This window comes from Phacochoerus africanus, chromosome 9 (assembly GCF_016906955.1).
Source record: "Phacochoerus africanus isolate WHEZ1 chromosome 9, ROS_Pafr_v1, whole genome shotgun sequence".
NCBI classification, from domain to species: domain Eukaryota; kingdom Metazoa; phylum Chordata; class Mammalia; order Artiodactyla; family Suidae; genus Phacochoerus; species Phacochoerus africanus.
In genome coordinates, this window is record NC_062552.1 from 92,116,574 (window position 1) to 92,136,493 (window position 19,920).

A 19,920-nucleotide genomic window follows, 5' to 3' on the forward strand; every position below is an offset into this window, starting at 1 on the left:
TTTCGCAGTAGCTTGTTGACTTTATTACTAGTTATTTTAGTTGATTCTCACAGTCTTTGAAATGTGTAAAAAATAAAATTTTCACATTAACATTTGGATTGAAGCTGATCATATCTATAGAATAAATACTTTGATTTTTTCATTATGATTGTACAATGATGATGGTTTTGGTGAGGAAAATCTTCTTCATTGAAATTCAAAATGCAAGCACAGAGTATAACTATTTAATGAATTAGCATCCTTCAATTATTGATATTTTCAGTTACATCCACAAACTAGAGATAGTTTAAACGTTAAGATTTTTTTCAACTTTGAGCATAATTTATATCCATAAAATGTATACATATAAAGCTTACACATAGATGATTTTTCTTAAATCTTTACCTTCATATTAACTGTCATTTCCATTTTTAATCAGTCATCCGGCTTGCTTCCTGGCAATTGGTGGTGTGATTTTAGTCACTCTATGATAGTTTCTCTGTCCTAGAACTTCATATAAATTCTGTTGCTGGTGTCTTTTACCAGGCATGTTTTTGCGGTTCATCCATGTTGTTGTGTAAATCAGTAGTTCGTTCCTGTTTACTGTTGAATGATATTCTATTTATATTAACGTGTTGCATTTATCCATTCATCTATTGGTTAGATGCTTGGATTTTTTTCAAATTTTTGACTCTTAAAGTGGCTATTATGTCTTATATAAATATTTGGTAGAATTCACACATAAAAGCCATGTGGGCCTAGAGTTTTCTTGTGCAAAAGTTTGCAAATACATATTGATCTTCTTTAATAGTTATAAGGCTATACGATTATTTAGGTTATCTATTCCTTATTTGAGCATTAGCAGTTTGTTTATTTCAAGAAATTTGTCCATTTCAGGTCTGTCTTCATACTTATTGACCCAAAGTTCATTACATTACCTCCTTATCCTTTTGTAGCATCTGTAGTGATGCTTCCACTTTCATTACTAATATTGGCAACTTACCTCTTCTTTTTTTCCTATTGATTAATTCATCTGGGATATTATCAGTCTTACTGATCTTTTCAACAACTTGTTTTTAGTGTCATTGATTTTTTTTTCCTAGTGCTTATCTGCTTTATATTTCAGATATAAAATTCTATGTGATAGAATTTACACTGTGAAGCTTGTAAACTTTCAAATACTTTCATACTTGTTGAAGTATAATCAGGGACTTTAAAACCATATCCTTTTTTTCTGCCTGTTGCAATCTTATGACTTGTTTTAAACCCTATAATATTTTTTGTTATTTTAGTTTAAAAAAATCAAATTTATTTCATTTTCATTTTAAAGGAAATGAAAAATGAGAAAAAGTTTCACTTATACTTATCCATACATTTCTTCATTGTTTACATTCAACTTTCCTGTGATCATTTTCTTTCAGCCTGAAAAAAAAATTCCTTCATTTTTAAAATTTTATTTTATTTTATTTTTCTCTTTATGGCCGCATCTGCAGCATATGGAGGTTCTAGGTCAAGGGTCTAATCGGAGCTGCATACCTAACTGATTATGTATCAAGACTATATAAAGAACTCTTAAATCTCAAAAATAAAGTCTCATATAGAAATAGGCTAAGATATCAGAAGACATTTCACCTAAGATGATATATCGATGGCAAATGAGCACATGAAAAGATGATCACATGCTTAATGTCATTTGTTATTAGAGAAATTGAATGCAAATGGAAACCTCATTGAGATACCAGTACGCAACTATCAGAATTGCTTAAAAATGGAAAATACCAAATGCTGGAGAAATTGTAGAGCTATAGGAACACTCACTCATTACTGGTAACAGTTCAGAATGAGCAACTGTCTTAGAATACAGTTTGACCTTTTATTATAAATATTTTCTGTATGACCCAATAATCCCACTCCTAGTTATTTACCAAAGTTAAATGAACACTTACAGTTACAGAAACATGCTTTTGTTTTTGAAGGTATTTTCACTGGGTAACAGTGGTTTTGCCATTTCATTTTATTTCAGTACTTTTAAAAGCCATTATTCCCTTGTCCCCTAGCTTAAGAAGCCCCTTGAAATTCTTGTTAAAAACGTTTGTGTATTTTCCCCTCTATGACTAATCTTCTCCTCCAAATTGTGGTTTTATTTGTACTTAAAAACACATTTGGAAATACTGCATATGCCTGTGACTGAGCTAGTTACAACATACATTACTTTAAGTTTGATGACACGTTTTGTTCTGAGAAGTTCTTTTTCAAACTGAACACCAGAATGGGGAAATGCTTGTCCGTTTCCAGTTGGCCATGAATCTGATAATGTAAATCACTTTCTTGTTAATGATGATTGGTACTTTTATTAATTAGAGTTTTAGCACCTGAGCAGGTTTTGGTTCATGATGATAGCTACTATAAGATGATATGACTATGCTGAAAGCTGTCAAACAGCATACTATCTGAAAAGTGTTGTAAACAGTGGCTGCTTTAAATTTTTTTCCTTTTTTTATCAAATCTCTTTTAGATTTTTTTCTATATAATTTTCTCTTTGAATGTATTTTTATTTGGCATATAACATTGTATTAGTTACAGATGTGCAACGTCGTGATTTGATATTTGTATATTTGTAAATCATCACCACAATATGTCTAATTAACATTTGTCATCATATATAGTTTATTTTTTTCTTATGATGGTATTTTCTGTTACTTTTCAAATTCACTTAAGTTTTCCAGTGCCGTGTCTAATCTGTTCTTAATCATTCCCAGAGAATTTTTTTTAATGTTAAGATTTTTTTTTTGTTATGGAAGTTACTTTTTTGTGATAGTTTTTATTTCTTTTATCAGTGTGTTCAATTTTTGAAATTTAAGTCCTAGTACATATTTTTAGTAATTGTTTTAGGTCCTTATATGCTGTCATCATCATCTTTGACTTCTGGGTCTGTGTTAAATTGACTGATTTTCTTCTTGGTTATGGGCCACACTTTCCTACTTGTTGGCATCATAGTAAAATAAATACATTTCTGCAAAAGTAATTTATAATTATTTGGCTGTGTTTCTATTGATGGGCAGTTATGGTGTTTCTAGTTCGGCACTATTTCAAACAAGGTTGTAATGATGTGTTTTTGTTCATATGTTAAAATGTATCTTACTATAAATTCCTGCTAGTAGTCTTTCTCATCAAAGGGCATCTTTATTGCAAACATTTAACATAGAATGCCATGTTCCCCTTTGCATAGGGTATATATATTTATATTAATTAAATGAGAGCTGAATTATTTTTAAGTTTAGAAGGCAATCCTTTAATGAACATGGTTCATGGCAGAACAGGCCAGGCTCTTAGTCATTTGATTCTGTAGCACATTGTCACATATTATATTTCAGCCTTAGCATTAAAGTAAAGCCACTTGAATGTGACTCTTAGAAACATCATTTTCACATAGTCAGATACTAAAAGGAGCAGCTATTGGTCATTTTCCTGTTAGGTATAAGAAAAGTCAATTCGATAGTCTTATAAATGGTTCTGCATTTTGTTGTTGTTTCTGATGAAATGACTGCTCTAAGACATTAATTAGGTAGCATAGTTTATAATCATTTTCTCTTGTATCACTCAGAATGTTAGTTGCTGCAAGAAGAGGCTTTAGGGGGTTTGTTTTAGTGACATTACTTCCCTTTGCAATTAGAATCCACTAGAATATTACCTTTTGGGGTCAGAAAATTTTGTCTTGTTCACTGCTACAACCTGCTGTGCTTAGGACAATCTCCTTATTGTAATGAGGACTCAATGAATATTTTGAATGAATGAGTGGATAAATCCTGATATTGTGGAACATTAAGTGAAATACATGGTAAATTTGTTCTAGATGTTTTCCATTATAAATGTTGCTAAGAACTATGCTGCATATTTAAAAGTAAATAGAGCTTAATAATATGAATGACTGAACTGAGTTAAGCATCTTATTTAGAAGGTAAACTACTTACTGGTGGCATAAGAGAGTATGATTCAAAAATGGCCATTGTGTATGCCATTTCTTCTCCCTCAATGTGGTTCCTTCTCTGTTGCAACCATGAAACTTTTCCTGGTCTTCTAATGATGCTACACTCTCACTTCTCTCAGAAATCTCATGGCACTTATCTGTATTAGATATCCTTCTCTATTTTGTATTCCGAATTACCCTTTTCATTTTTATCCCATTTTATCTCTGCTGTTGGATTTTTATTATACTTTTTTAATTTTAATTTTTTAAATTACTTGTTCCGAGGAAATGTTTTCTTCATTGCATTCTGGAGGTATTCTTTACCTGCCCCATTCTTAATGGTAGCCACTAGACAGAAGTCGCTATGGAGGAATTCAAATGTGGCTAATATAACTGAGGAACAAAGTTTTTTATTTTAATTAGTTCTGATTTAAATAGTTGCATGTAGTTAGTGACTATTGAAAAAGACAGTGCAGCTTTAAGGCTTGCAGTGTATATCTTTATCAGTCTACCTTCAAATAAGGTACCACTTAATGTGTGGTAAGACTATGGTGCACTTCCATTTCCTCTCTCCTATCCTTTTGCATTTTGTTGTCATATATTTTACTCCTACAGATTTGTAAACCCAATAAGACATTGTTGCCATCTTTAAGTTAAATAGCTATTTATCTTTCAATGTGAATGAATTAAGGGAAATCTGACTTTGTTTTCTTTAGATTTTTATCATTTCTGGTGCTATTTCTTTCTTTGTGTTTATCCAGATTTCTATCTGGTATCATACTTCTACAAGAAGGATTTCACTTAACATTTTTTTGTGTGTGTGCAGTTTTGTTGACATAGAATATTTTTCAGCTTTTTTTCTGGAAAAATTTATTTTTGTGATGTATCTTTACTGGGTATAGAATTCTAACTCAACAACTTCTGCCCAGGATGTTATTCCATTGTCTTTTGTTTGACACTGTTTCTGACAGAAATATGGTTTCAGTCTTTGTCTCTCTGTATGTAATTTCTTCCCCCTAAAAGCTACCTGCAAGATTTTGTTTTTGTTTTTTAGCAGTTTTGCCTACATTTAAAATTTATACTGTTAGCAATTCTCTGCATTTCTTGGATTTGTGGTTTGCTATTGTTCGTTGATTTTAGAAAATTCTCAGCTAACATCTTTTCATTTTTTGGCTGTACCTGTGGCATATGGAAGTTCTGTGGTGACCTGTGCCACAGCTGTGCAGTGAGGGATCCTTAACCCACTGTGCCAGGCTGGGATTGAACCCACACCTCAGCAGTGACCCAGGCCACCATAGAGACAATGCTGGATCCTTAACCCACTGCACAACAGCAAGAACTCCCTCAGCTAACATCTTTTAATGTATGTTCTCTGCTTCATTCTCTCTCTTCTCCTTCTCGGATTTCAATTACATATGTGTTAGATCATTTGATATCCTCCCACATCTTTTGAGTTCCTTATTCTTTTTTCAATTTTTTTTCCTCTTTGAGTTTTGTTTTGTTTACTATCTATTGGCCTCTCTTCATGTTCACTGATTCATTTTGAGGTTTGTCCAGTTTTCTGATAAGCCTGTTGAAGTTTCTCTGATATTTTATTTTTATGTTTATTTAGCATTTCACTGCTGAATCCCCCATATTTCATACTTATTGTCCACATTTACCACAAGATTTTTTAATATATCAATTATAATTATTCTAAGTTTTCTGTCTGATAGGTAGTTGTAATATCTGACTCACTTATAGATCAGTTCTGGTGTTTGCTTTATCTCTTGAAAATGGTTTGTTATGTCTTGCTTTTTAGTGTCTCATGATTTTTTTTGTTGCATGCCAAACAGGTAGAGAGCAATAAAGACTGGGGTGAATATTGTTTATGCCCAGAAATGGGTATCTTTCTTCTTTGAGGCTGTTTGTGTATATGTGGATGAGGGTTGAGCCATTCTAGTAAGTGTTAGAATTGGGTGGTGTTGTTGCTGCAGAGATCTTAAACTCCTGCGGTGGTGGTCTACTCTTACCCCATTCCTGGTTTGGGACTTGAAGTGCTGCAGTGTTTGTTCTGTATTCTAGTTCACTCTTAACCTTTAGCAGGTCTTTGGATATCTGCATCACAGGATGATCTTTCTCCATGTTCTTTGTAACTTTTGATTAGTTGTTAGACATTATGAACTTTATACTATTGGTTGGCTATATTTTGTTACTTTTCTTTAGAGAATGTTTATTTTGATAAGCATTTAATTTACTTTTGGATCACCTTACTTTTTTGAAAAATTTTTTATTGTAGTTGATTTACAATGTGTTCTGTCAATTTCTGCTATACAGCAAAGTGACGCAGTTATACGTACATATACATTCTTTTTTTCACTATCCTCCATCACATTCCATCACAAGCAACTAGATATAGTTCCCGGTGCTATACAGCAGGATCTCATTGCTTATCCACTTCAAATGCAATAGCATGCATCTACCAACCCCAAAGTCCCAGTTCATCCTGCTCCCTCCTCCTCCCCCTTTGGCAAACTACAAGTCTCTTCTCCATGTCCATGAGTCTGTTTATTTATTTATTTATTTATTATAGACAGGTTCATTTGTGCTGTATATTAGATTCCAGTATAAGCGATGTCATATGGTATTGGTCTTTCTCTTTCTGACTTACTTCACTTAGTATGAGAGTCTGTAGTTCCATCCATGTTGCTGAAAATGGCATTGTTTTGTTCTTTTTATGGCCGAGTAGTATTCCATTATATATATGTACCACTTCTTCTTTTTTTTTTTTTTTTACTTTTGAGGGCTGCTTCCACAGCATATGGAGGTTCCCAGGCCAGGGGTCAAATCAGAGCTACAGCTGCCAGCCTACACCACAGCCACAGCAACACCAGATCCGAGCTGCATCTGCGACCTACACCACAGCTCATGACAATGCCAGATCTTTGACCCACTGAATGAAGCCAGGGATCGAACCCAAAACCTCCTGGTTTCTACTCGGATTTGTTCCCACTGTGCCATGACGGGAACTCCTGTACCACATCTTCTTAATCCATTCATCCGTCAGTGGACATTTAGGTTGTTTCCATGTCTTGGCTATTCATCTTAGCTTGTTTTTAAGTTTTGTTGTAGATCTTATTAGTATAGTCTTTATTCTATGGCTGGAGTCATTAAACTTTGTCTCATGAGGAGATCTGGGCCAAAGCTTGTTTTTGTGTAGCCCTTGAACTAACTAACTGTGGATTTTTCATTTTTAAAAGATAGTAAAGATAAATTAAGATAAGAATATGTGGTAGAGACTGTATGTGTCCTACATAGCCTAAGATATTTACTGTCTTGCCCTCTACAGAAGACGTTTTCTGATGTCCAGCACTTACTTAATCCAAACTTATGTTTTATTTCTTAGGTTTCCATTGAATACCCCAGATTTTCTGTAGTATTTTCAGTCTATTTGATTGGAACTCATATGTCTCCCCTTTATACAGTTTCTGATGAGAGATGTGCAGCTTTCAGCTACTCAGCATTTAATTTTTCTTTCCTTGATAATTGTTATTTGCCGGTCTCATGAGGTCTCACTATGCATGCAGAGCTTAATATCTAGCTGGAGACTCAGATCACCAGTGCAAATTTCTGGAGTTTTTCATCTGGGCAACTACCTCCACTTTGGTATATTGGCCTGAAGATCCCAGCCACCTTATATTCCTTGAACTTCTTTATACTCTGTCTTATTACCTCAGAAGATAGCTGTGCTTTGCTTGAGTTACTCATTTTGTGCTGGTCTTTAATAAGTTTTAGTTATAAAGCTGGAATAATTATAGAGCTTATCTTTGTTAACCTTATCCCAGGCATTTCAGTCTTTTCTGACCTTTGCTCAATGTCTGAAAACTATTTTCCTAAAATTTTTAGAAAAGTTTTCTAGTTGTTTATATGTGAGGGCAAATCTTGTACCAGTTATTCTTTCATGGTTAGAAGTGGAACTCTGTTTAGTAAACATTAATAGAAATAGTTTGAGACTTTTGGTATAGTATAAAACTAATAGTTATAATTTTATCAGATCTCTTATTTGCTATAAATTGGGTTTCTTTTTTAAAGTGTTTCCAAGAGATATTAGCACGATATTAAGAAAATGTGACAAAGATTCACAACTGTCCTGCATCTTGGATGCCTACTCTGTGCCCCAGACTTTGTACAACTTGATGAATACAGAAAGAGTAACACATGAACTGAAGACCAGGTACTCAGTCTGGTAGGGCAAGTAGACATATGTATTATCTGTTGCTACATAAAAAATTACTCTGAGACTGAGTGGTTTAAAAAACATTTATTTTCTGTTGGTTAATAATCCGGGTATGGCTTAGCTGGATCTCTTGGCTCAAGGTCTTTCAAAAACCTGAAATTACTAAGACACGGAAACAACCCAAATGTCCATCGACAGATGATTGGATTCGGAAGATGTAGTATATATTACACAATGGAATACTACTCAGCCATAAAAAAGAATGACATAACGCCATTTGCAGCAACATGGATGGAGCTAGAGAATCTCATACTGAGTGAAATGGGCCAGAAAGACAAAGACAAATACCATATGATATCACTTATAACTGGAATCTAATATCCAGCACAAATGAACATCTCCTTAGAAAAGAAAATCATGGACTTGGAGAAAAGACTTGTGGCTGCCTGATGGGAGGGGGAGGGAGTGGGAGGGATCGGGAGCTTGGGCTTATCAGACACAACTGAGAATAGATTTACAAGGAGATCCTGCTGAATAGCATTGAGAACTTTGTCTAGATACTCATGTTGCAACAGAAGAAAGGCTGGGGGAAAAATGTAATTGTAATGTATACATGTAAGGATAACCTGACCCCCTTGCTGTACAGTGGGAAAACAAACAAACAAACAAAAAAACCTGAAGTTACAATGTGGACCAAGCTACAGTCATGTCAAAGCTTAACTGGTAGGAGATACATTTCCAAGTTCAATTACATGGTTGTTGGCAGGAATCATTTCTTTCTACCTGGGCCTCTTCATAGGGAAACTCACAGTGTGGTAGATTATATCTCTTGTAATTTATCTCAGACATGAAATCCTGTCATTTTCACTGTATTCTACTTAAGAAATAAGTCACCAGGTGTAGCCCACATTCCCAAGGAGGATATTACACAAGGGTGTGAATATATGACACAGAGATCATTGACAGCCATTTTAGAAACTGCCTACAATAACATATGGCATATAAATTATGTAAAATATTAAAATTGTCTATAAAATACTGTAGCTGCATTAATGTGTATAGACATAATAATGGTTTGCTACTGGTATGCTTGGTGCTTTCCGTAGATTAGAACCTCTCCCAGTATTCGGTTGGGAGAAGTAGTGTATATGTTGTCCACTTTACAGATAAATAAATTCAAACTCAATGAGGTTACCTAGCTACGATGTAGCAGAACCAAGACTCTAGTCTAGACGTCGCTGATTCTAGCACCTATATTTATAATCTGCATGTTTTGTCAGCATTAAAATAGAATTACCTTTTGTTGGACACTTCTTACGTAAGCCTTATAGTAAATGCTTTATATATATTAACCTCATTTAAGCCTCATAACAACTCCATTAAACACCTGATCTTACTGATGATATACTTTAGATTCTAGAGTCAAGGAATTACTTTGAAAAATTATGTATATTTTTGTTTCAGAGATATTAAACAAATATAACCTGAGGAGTCACTGTAAAATGAATCATTAAATATCTTCTATTTTTAAAAAGTGGTATTGCTAATTAAATAAATTTGCAGAAGAGAACCTGACACATTTCAGTCTCAAACAGAAATGAATTCATATTCATAAATATTTGAAAAGAAAACAACCTACTCTGGGAAGAAATCTCAACAAATATTACTGTATAAATTTTGTTCAGAAACTGGCTCATGTAGTTAATGTTGAAATAGTTTTACTAATAAATCTGAAGTATTTTCATTAGTAAATTCATTCACAAATAAATTGAGTGGCTTTCATATCAAAAGCTGTACGTACTTTCTTCAGTTACTCCATTCTTTGCAAAATGAGTCTTCTAGATGAAGAAAAGACGAAGAAATTATTTTCTCATGGTTGAAAGGTCACCATAATACTGCTGATCTTAGGGCCTTTTAAACCAGTTTGTTTTAATAATATGAAGGTGTCTTATAAAATATATGTTGATAATAATATATACAAAAATTTATGCATGATTTTGTTTTGTTTTGTTTTGTTTTTAGGGCCGCACGTGCGGCATATGGAGGTTCCCAGGTTAGGGGGGTCTAATCTGAGCTACAGTTGCTGGCCTACAGCACAGCCACAGCAACACCAGATCTGAGCTGCATCTGCGACCTACACCACAGCTCAGGGCAATGCCAGATCCTCAACTGACTGAGCGAGGTCAGGGATTGAACCCATAACCTCATGGTTCCTAGTTGGCTTCGTTTCTGTTGCTCCACTATGGGAACTCCTGATTTTATTTTTGAATCATTTTCCTTATAAAAGCACTGTCTCACATTCTAAATTCATATTTGCTTTTTTAAGTGCACTTGAAGCTGATGTGCTCAGATTCTGTGTCATGTCATATGACATCCTATGTCATTATGACATCCTGCACTCACTCATTCACTTATTTACTCAGAAAAGTTCCAAGTAGTGCTCTAAGTATTTTGACTCTATCAGGGAGCACATCATGAAGTTTAAATTTTAGCAGGCAAGGTTAAAATAATAAACAATACATATATAAACAATAAATATCCTAGGTAAGTAAGTAGGCATTCTGTACGGATAAGGGAAGAATTCTATACCTGTTCTTTTAAACCATGCTAAGGAAAATTAAAAATTACATGGTTTTCAGCTTGGCTTATTTTTATTGATCCCTTTTAAAAATAATGGTTAAGAACAATAAAATTTGGGGAAATATTCTCTCCAAAAACAGAGTTAAAATGATGCTGTTAAGAAAATGACCATGTTTTGCTTCTATAATAATTTCATGCTTTTTACAACTCATATAATATCAATGTTGCCATAAAATATAGTAATTTAATATCTTAGATTTTTTGGTGGTGATTTATGCAAACCTAAAAGCACTTGGTATTACAAAATTTATGTTTCTATAAAATTGTTTCTATTCAAGTTAAATTATGCTTTTACTAGCTTTGAATAATTATGGTAATTTTTATTATAATTCTAAGTTAAATGTTACAGCATCTCTTTTTATTATTTGTTATTGAAATGATTCTTATTTAAGAAGCTATCTATTCTTGTGTCACAGTTATCTTCCTAAGGTAACTTTTTTTTAATAAAGGGGAAGATTAAACATTTTAAATATCTTATTGTTGTAGCTTAGAATTAACTAGGGTGTTATTATAGGTTCAGCATATGGTATGACAACATTTTACAGAGTTGCATATTTGTCACAGAATTGCAGAGTTGTCACAAACAGTATTATTAACTCAAATGTTACACTTCTTTTGTTGACTTAGCAAATTAAAGCCATTCCTTAGACTATTGCAGTGGATTTTTAAATGTGTTTTTTTAACCAAGAATCCCTGAATGTCTCTGTTTTTTTCTATATAATGTAAAAAGTAGACCTCACAAGACTGGATATTTTACATGAGATGTTGAATAGACTTTAGTTATTCTTATGTTTTACTGATTAGATACCTGAAATAGAGAATAGATACCTGAGAAGGGTGGAATAGAGTTTTGAGAAAGGATTTTGAGAAAGAGACAGAATAATCAGGGGAGTCAATGAAAAGAATGTTCTTGATTGACTTGAGAATAGTTATTAAAACAAAAGACAAAATACCAAGTTTTCTTTGGAGTACTGCTTTTTTATTTGGTTTTCAAACATTCTTAGTGAGTACAATTCTTTTCATTCTTGATTTAGCCAGTATAAACTAGTAACAATGAGGAAAATAGTGTAAGAATAAATGGGAAGGAAGTAGAATGTTTCTGGAACACTCCTTTGAAGAGATTGTCTTTTCTTTGAATACTTGGCCATTTAGAAGCAATTGAGATTTGAGTTTCAAAAGGAGGAAAACAGCAGCCCTATGCTCTAATTTTTGAAACCTCTTCTCCAGCTTTTCTGTCTAGTCTTGCATAACTGTTTAATTAGAGTTTAAGTGCCCATCACATTGTCTTGTATATAGAAACTATTTCTTGCCTTTTCTTGTTTCTCTTTTATAAGGAACTCTGTGCCCAGAGATAAGGTTTTTCTTATATAGCTCTGGAATTATCAAATGGTATTAAAGTTATATTTTTGCCTATAAGTTTTCTCCTTGGAGATAAAATTGTTTTGTTTCCAAAGGAAATTCTAAGCCTAGTGATGGAGAAGTGATAAATGAAACCAAGCCTGAGAAAGCATGTACAATTTGTAGTTTAAGATGCACAGTAACTAAGATTTAACTTGGTATTAGACGTCTGTTGTTATTGTTGGTATTTTTAAATAAATTTGAGGAAGGAATAACCTACCATCATCCATATGAACCTTTGCTTGTGATGTTTGGAGTTGTTCCCAGCCACGTACTGGCTGTGATAACCTTTGCTTGGCTAATATGCATGTCACTTTTAGAATTTATCCTAAAAGTGACAATTTGCCCGTCATCTGCAGAGTTAAGTGCTGTAACGGCAGCTGAGCAGTGAGATGGAGTGGGTGGAGCTGAGATCTTGTAGGAATGAATTCAGTCATGCAGAGAACATGTTTCTGTTTGAGATAATGGAAACATAGGCCCAGAATAGGTGGTTGAATACATTTTGCTTGATTTTGAGTGGTTATTCAAAGATACAATCTTTTAACTTCCATGTATGTGCTATTGGGCAATGATGTTAGAAGGAAAAGTGATGATGGCACTTGTAGGACTTTCAGGCTTAGAGTTAATTAGTTTATTCTCATATAGCCCTGATGTACATGGTTGGTTTAATATACCGACTTAAAATCTTCTGCATTAGGCTTGTTATTTGCCAGCCTGTTGGCCAGTCAATACCAATATGTTTCTTTTAACTTTATGAATCTCAGCATATGGTATTTTACATATCCTAAATAATTTAAATACATCTCTTTATCTTTCCACAGCATGTAGAATCCATGAAGCACAGGACAATAAAGCTTCTTACTGATACCACCAGGAAAATCTCTTTGAAAGAGTCACCACAGGACTACCACAGAGAGTAATTTGTCTGAAGCATCATGTGTTGAAACAACAGAGGACCGCTGGCCTTACACAAGCTAGAAACAGAGTTACGATGTTTTCAATTCATTGAGCTCTAGGAAGCCACGAAAGTGAGTTGAAAGTCTGAAAATGCGGCCATGGACTGGTTCGTGGCGTTGGATTATGCTCATTCTTTTTGCCTGGGGGACCTTGCTATTTTACATAGGTGGTCACTTGGTACGAGATAATGACCACTCTGATCACTCTAGCCGAGAACTGTCCAAGATTTTGGCAAAGCTGGAACGCTTAAAACAACAAAATGAAGACTTGAGGAGAATGGCTGAATCTCTCCGGTAGGTTCTAAGAAACTGAAGAAGGAGTGGTAAAATATTACACTTTGTTTTTAGGTGCAAGGGCTTCATTGAGCTATTAAAAAAGCCTTAATGACTTCTATCAACTGTGATTTTTGGTAAAAATTTAAGTATTTTCAGTATTTTTTGTACTAGTGATGTCTCTATATATTTTACATAGAGTTACACTATAATGGGAAATCTTATTTTGCTTGTGAATTTTTATATAGGAAAAACTGTGCCAGTTATGTACCTATATTTTGTTGAGAATTATCTTCAGCATGTTGTTAACTTTGATACATTAAATATGAACTTTGTATAATTCAAATTAGTGTATATTAAAATTTTTATAACAGACTATAACAAAGATGTTATAATAATTGAGAGGCTGAGTTAGGGCCACACCCATGACATAGGGAGGTTCCCAGGCTAGGGGTCAAATCAGAGCTGTAGGTGCTGGTTTACACCACAGCCACAGCAATGCAGGATCCGAGCCGCATCTGTGACCTACACCACAGCTCACGGCAACACCAGATCCTTAACCCACTGAGCAAGGCCAGGTATCCACCCTGTGTCCTCATGGATGCTAGTCAGATTCGTTAACTGCTGAGCTATGGCAGGAACTCCAAAAAATTCATTTTTAAATAAAACAACTGTATCTGGAATCTAGAGAACAATTATAATTGCTACTTCTAATCTATTAAAAATGTGATATGTATCTGTTAGAAGTCATCAACTATTGGGAAAAAGTCTCGTATTTCAGGGAGCAGGTGAGCATAATGTTAAGTAGATAATCTCTATATTTGCTTTCAAAGTTGTTGGACTTAAAAGTTTTCTAGGATCTTCTAATTTCTCTACTTTCAATATGAATGCGATCATATATTTAGTGTTGCTGTCTCTCAAGATAGAGGTTGAAGATTTGAGAAGATGAAGAGGTGAGAGTCACCTGGATGTGGTAATTGACTCTAAGGGAAGTAGTGTGGAGAAAAAGAGCACAAATTCATTTCTTTTTGAGAAACGAATAAATTGAGTTGAAAGAGGAAATGTTCTGTTGTGCAGCTAGGCTTCAGAGGAGGAGGAGGAGAGGAGAGACCTATGTTGTGGAGGATTAGGGGCATTCTGTGAAGAAAGAATTACTTGGCAGTCCCTGCCTTCCTGTCCTCACTGCCTTTTACTCTTTGTTTAGAACTTTGTCATCCCTTTTGGTAGTTCCATAACTTTTTTCTTCACCTATTATTTTTGATCTCTTTATGTTCTGTGAAAGACTGTGCTAGATGTTAAGAGTTTTACAACAATGAATAAAGACCAGCACTATCATTTGTAGGAGTAGTACCATTCAGCAAAACACAAAGTAATCAGGAATTAGAAAGCGGACAGAGAACCTCTTGAATTGTGTCCTTGTATTTCATTGTTGGGGAGAGCAAGAAAGGAAGGATCATGGAGAGCGTGATCTTTGAGTAGAGTCTTAATCATTTGTTATGGGTACCAAAGATTGATAATTTAGAGATTAGTAATACAGCTATCATTTATTGAGTTTATTATGTGCCAGCTACTGTGCCAAGAACTTTGCATGGATTATCTCATTGAGTTTCACAGCTTCCTTCTATTTCCGTAACCACTTTACAGATAAGGAATCAAAGGGATATTGAGTGACTTAATTTTTTGCAGGGTTACACTTTTCATACATGGTTGGCACTTAACTTTGATTCCTGGCAGTGTGAGTGGAAAACCAGGGGTCTTGTGAACAGTTTTGCTTCTCTGAATAGAAACCAGAGAGAAGTCAATGCTTCAGAAATCTCAACTAAAAGTCTCATGCAGGAGATCAACAAGAGTAATTGATTTTGGAGTGTACTTTGTAGTAAAATCTAGTTCTACATTATGAGAATTTTCTCGAAAAAGATGTTGCCCTTTAAATTAGGCTAATAAAAATTCCTCATTTTTCTCCTAATTTCAGCTTAAATACTGATACTTGAGTTGGCTTATTTCTGACTGCCAAATATCTTGTTTCTATTATATGAAGGAAAGGTTACCTTTAATGTGAGTTGTTTCTTCTGCAAAATTATCTTTGGTTCTCAAGTCAGTTTCTTACTTTCTTTTTTTTTTTTTTTGTCTGTTTTCCTTTTCTAGGGCGCCTCCTGTGGCACATGGAGATTCCCAGGCTAGGGGTCTAATCGGAGCTGTAGCTGCCGGCCTACCCCAGAGTCACAGCAGTGTGGGATCCGAGCCGCGTCTGTGACCTACACCACAGCTCACGGCAATTCCGAATCCTTGACCCACTGAGCGAGGCCAGGAATCAAACCTGCAACCTCATGGGCTACATAGTACACTGTGTACTATGAACAAAGCTGTTGTAAACATTTGTCCTGTAGGTTCTTGTGTGTAAGTGAGTTTTACCTAGGAATGGAATTGCTGGCGGTCATATGTAAAGTGCATTTTAACTTTATATAAGGAGTTGCCAAAATGTTTCCAGAGTACCTATACCCTTTTTTTGCATTCCCACCAGCAATGCTTGAGAGTTGTGGTTGCTCTCAACCTTCCTAGTACTTGCAGTTGTCAATGTACTTTTTTTAATTTAAAAATTTTTTTTAAAATTTTTTTATCTTATAATGATTTTTATTTTTTCCATTAGAGCTGGTTTGCAGTGTTCTGTCAATTTTATACTATACTGTTAGGTGACCTAGTCACACATGCATATGTACATTCTTTTTCCTCACATTATCATGCTCCATCATAAGTGACTAGATATAGTTCCCAGTGCTATACAGCAGGATCTCATTGCTTATCCATTCCAAAGGCAATAGTTTGCATCTATTAACCCCAAATTCCCAGTCCATCCCACTCCCTCCCCATGGCAACCACAAGTTTGTTCTCCATGTCCATGATTTTCTTTTCTGTGGAAAGGTTCATTTGTGCCCTATATTAGATTCCAGATAAAAGGGATATCATTTGGTATTTGTCTTTCTCTTTTTGACTTACTTCACTCAGTATGAGAGTTTCTGGTTCCATCCATGTTGCTGCAAATGGCATTATGTTGTTCTTTTTTATGGCTGAGTAGTATTCCATTGTGTATATATACCACATCTTCTTAATCCAGTCATCTGTCAATGGACATTTAGGTTGTTTCCATGTCTTGGTTATTGTGAATAGTGCTGCAGAGAACATGCAGTGCATGTGTCTTTTCCAGGGAAAGTTTTGTCTGGACATATGCCCAAGGGTGGGATTGTTGGGTCATATGGTAGTTCTAGGTATAGTTTTCTAAGGTACCTCCGTACTGTTTTCCATAGTGGCTGTACCAATTTACATTTCCACCAACAGTGCAGAAGGGTTCCCCCTTTTCTCCACACCCTCCCCAGCATTTGTTATTTGTAGACTTATTAATGATGGCCGTTCTGACTGGTGTGAGGTGGTACCTCATTGTAATTTTGATTTGCATTTCTCTGATATTTAGTGATGTTGAGCATTTTTTCATATGCTTGTTGGCCGTCTATATATCAGATTTGAAATTTAGTAGAAAACAACTGAAAAATTATTGAAACTTTTTTGGAAACCTCTTGAGCAGTGAACCTCAATGATAGATGTCAGAATTGGACAGAATTTGTAACATTTAGAGTGCTTAATTGACAAGCTCATAATTCCTTGTACTAGGTCCATTTTGTGAGGGGAGCATAATTTTTTTTTTTTTTTTTTTTTGCTATTTCTTGGGCCGCTTCCACGGCATATGGAGGTTCCCAGGCTAGGGGTCCAATCGGAGCTGTAGCCACCGGCCTACGCCAGAGCCACAGCAGTGCAGGATCCGAGCCGCGTCTGTGACCTATACCACAGCTCACGGCAACGCTGGATCATTAACCCACTGAGCAAGAGCAGGGACCGAACCCTCAACCTCATGATTCCTAGTTGGATTCGTTAACCACTGCGCCATGACGGGAACTCCAAGGGAGCATAATTTTTAAAACCCAAGTGTGACGTTGTGGCCTTTTAATAAGGTTTCTTAGCCTCTTCGTATGGTCAAGGAAAGAAGAAATTTCTTCTGGAATTTATTTTTTTAGCTATAAGCTGTAAATTTTATAGGCCACAGAGAAAGTATAATTATGGAACCTCATGTTTTTATATTAAATATGTTTAAACAGTAATTTAAATATTTGAAGTGTTTCTTATAGGAATAGAGTTGGATCTTGTTATTTTTTTTTGTCCAATATGTTCATCTCTTTTTGTTAAGTTGTTTTATCCATTCATATTTAGTGTAATTATTGGGTTTAAGTCTACCACATTGCTTTTTTTTTATTTTTTTTCATTGCTGTTTTCCTTTGGATTGATCTTTTTAAATTGCTATTCTGTTCTATTTTTTCAAGTATAATGGAGTTTTAGTTATATATTATTATTCTTATAATGGTAGATACTATAAAATATATCTTTGTGATATAGTCTATTTTAAATTCATACTTCTTTATAATTTCTAGAGCAATGCAAGTATTTTATTCCACTTACAAAACTTTAATATTCCCCTATCCGCTTTTGGTCTTTTTATTGTATATATTTTAACCCAACATCTGTTATAAACTGCATGTTATTATAATTTTGGTTTAAATTGTCATATTCCTTTATAATTAACTACCTATTTATTCTTTCTAATGTTGTTTATTCTTTCCTGCAGTTGAATTTTTCCATGCTTATCATTCCAGTTCAACCTGAAGAATATCCTTTAGTAGTTTTCATAGTACAGATTTGATGGCAATAAACTCTTTAATTTTATTCTTCTGACAATTTTTTAAAACATTCAGTTTTGAGAGATTTTTGCCAGTCTAGAATTTAGTTTGGTGGTAATAATTTACAGCACTTTAAATATATGATTTAAATCTATGATATGGTTGTCGTAGTTTTTGTGGAAAAGTCAGCAATTTTTTTTTTTTTTTTTTCTTTTTAGGGCTACACCTGTGGCATATGGAAGTTCCCAGGCTAGGGATCGAATCGGAGCTACAGCCACTGGCCTACACCACAGACACAGCAACAGGGGATCCGAGCTGCGTATGTGACCTGAACCACAGCTCATAGCAATACTGGATCCTTAACCCACCGAGTGAGGCCAGGGATCGAACCCACATCCTCATGGATCCTAGTCAGGTTTGATAACCGCTGAGTCACGAAGGGAACTCCCAGCAATTTTAATTGAAGTGCATCTTTTTCTTTTGCTGCTTTTGCATTTTAGTTTTTGTCTCTGATGTTATACAAGTTGACCATGATGTCCAGATATGATTTAATTTGTTTTTATCCAGCTTGAAATTCACTGAGCTTAATTCTGAGATTTGATGTATTTTATAAGTTTTAGATAAAACTGACTATCTCATAAAATGACTGCTTGTATACTATTCTTTCTCTTTTTTTCTAAAACTCCACTTAGATGTCTTGGCAGATTTCCTTTTATGGTATTTCACTTGCCTTTTATGTATCACAATCTACTTTGTCTTTGTACTTCATTTTGTATATTTTCTTTTGGATTGTCTTCCAATTCATTTAGCCTTTCTTCTGCTACATTAATTCTAGTGTTAAACATGCCCAATTAGTAGTTTTTATATTTAATTATGGAATATCCAGTCCATTCTTTGTTGTTTTTTTTCTGTCTTTTTTTGTTGTTGTTGTTGTTGTTGCTCCATTCTTTGTTTATTTTGCTTCCCAAGCTAGGAGTCACATTGGAGCTGCAGTTGCCAGCCTATGCCATAGCCACAGTAATACCAGTTGAGACACGTCTGTGACCTAGACTGCAGCTTGTGGCAGTGCTGAATCCTTAACCCACTGAGAGAGCCAGGGATTGAACCCTCATCCTCATGGACACTATGTTGAGTTCTTAATGTGCTGAGCCACAATGGGAACTCCCAGTCCATTCTTTTTGATAATTTCAAATTTCTTCTGAATTCACTATTTTTTATCTTATCTTGTCCATTTTTTTTTTTTTGGTATGAATTCTTTAAGTAGTTATTCTAATATAACTATTTTATTGTCTGCTCATAGCTGGATGATATCTGAGTCACCTTTTGATTAACTTCTAGTTTTCTTTTGATTAATGGTCAACTTTTTTTGACCCTTTGCATGTATAGTAGTTTTTATTTTTATTAGATATTTTGACAAAATATTATATAAAGGTAGTGTGGAGGTTATAGAGGCTTCCCTCTTTTAGGGATATATTATCTCTGGGTTTATTATCTCAATCCACTGCTGTTAGGGATTGAGCTGGGTCATGGCTGTGTTATGGTTTTATTAAAACTTAGCCTACTTGTGCTTCTTCCCTGTTCCTCAGGCAGTAATCTTCCATGTTTTTGATTGAGAACTTGATGGATTTCTTTTAAGATTTAAAATACTGTGGGAAATTAGTCTCCTTTTTAGGTGTTTTCAGCTTTGCTCTCTGGCCTCTTTCCCCATGTAACATCTAAATTTGGCGAACACTGGAGAAAAATACTAACCATGAGTTTAAGGTAAGGCTC

At 34.6% G+C, this 19,920-nt stretch overlaps 1 protein-coding gene across 7 annotated transcripts in view; it reads left to right on the top strand.

Moving 5' to 3' along the window:
• Nucleotides 1–19,920, top strand: part of FUT8 (fucosyltransferase 8) — a 282,389-nt gene that overhangs the window by 112,606 nt on the left and 149,863 nt on the right. For all 7 annotated transcript variants that reach the window (XM_047797856.1, XM_047797853.1, XM_047797851.1 and 4 more), the window contains one exon: nucleotides 13,022–13,450. In XM_047797856.1, the coding sequence (XP_047653812.1) occupies nucleotides 13,248–13,450 (203 nt within the window). In that variant the 5' untranslated portion in view covers nucleotides 13,022–13,247. The remainder of the gene's footprint in view (nucleotides 1–13,021; nucleotides 13,451–19,920) is intronic.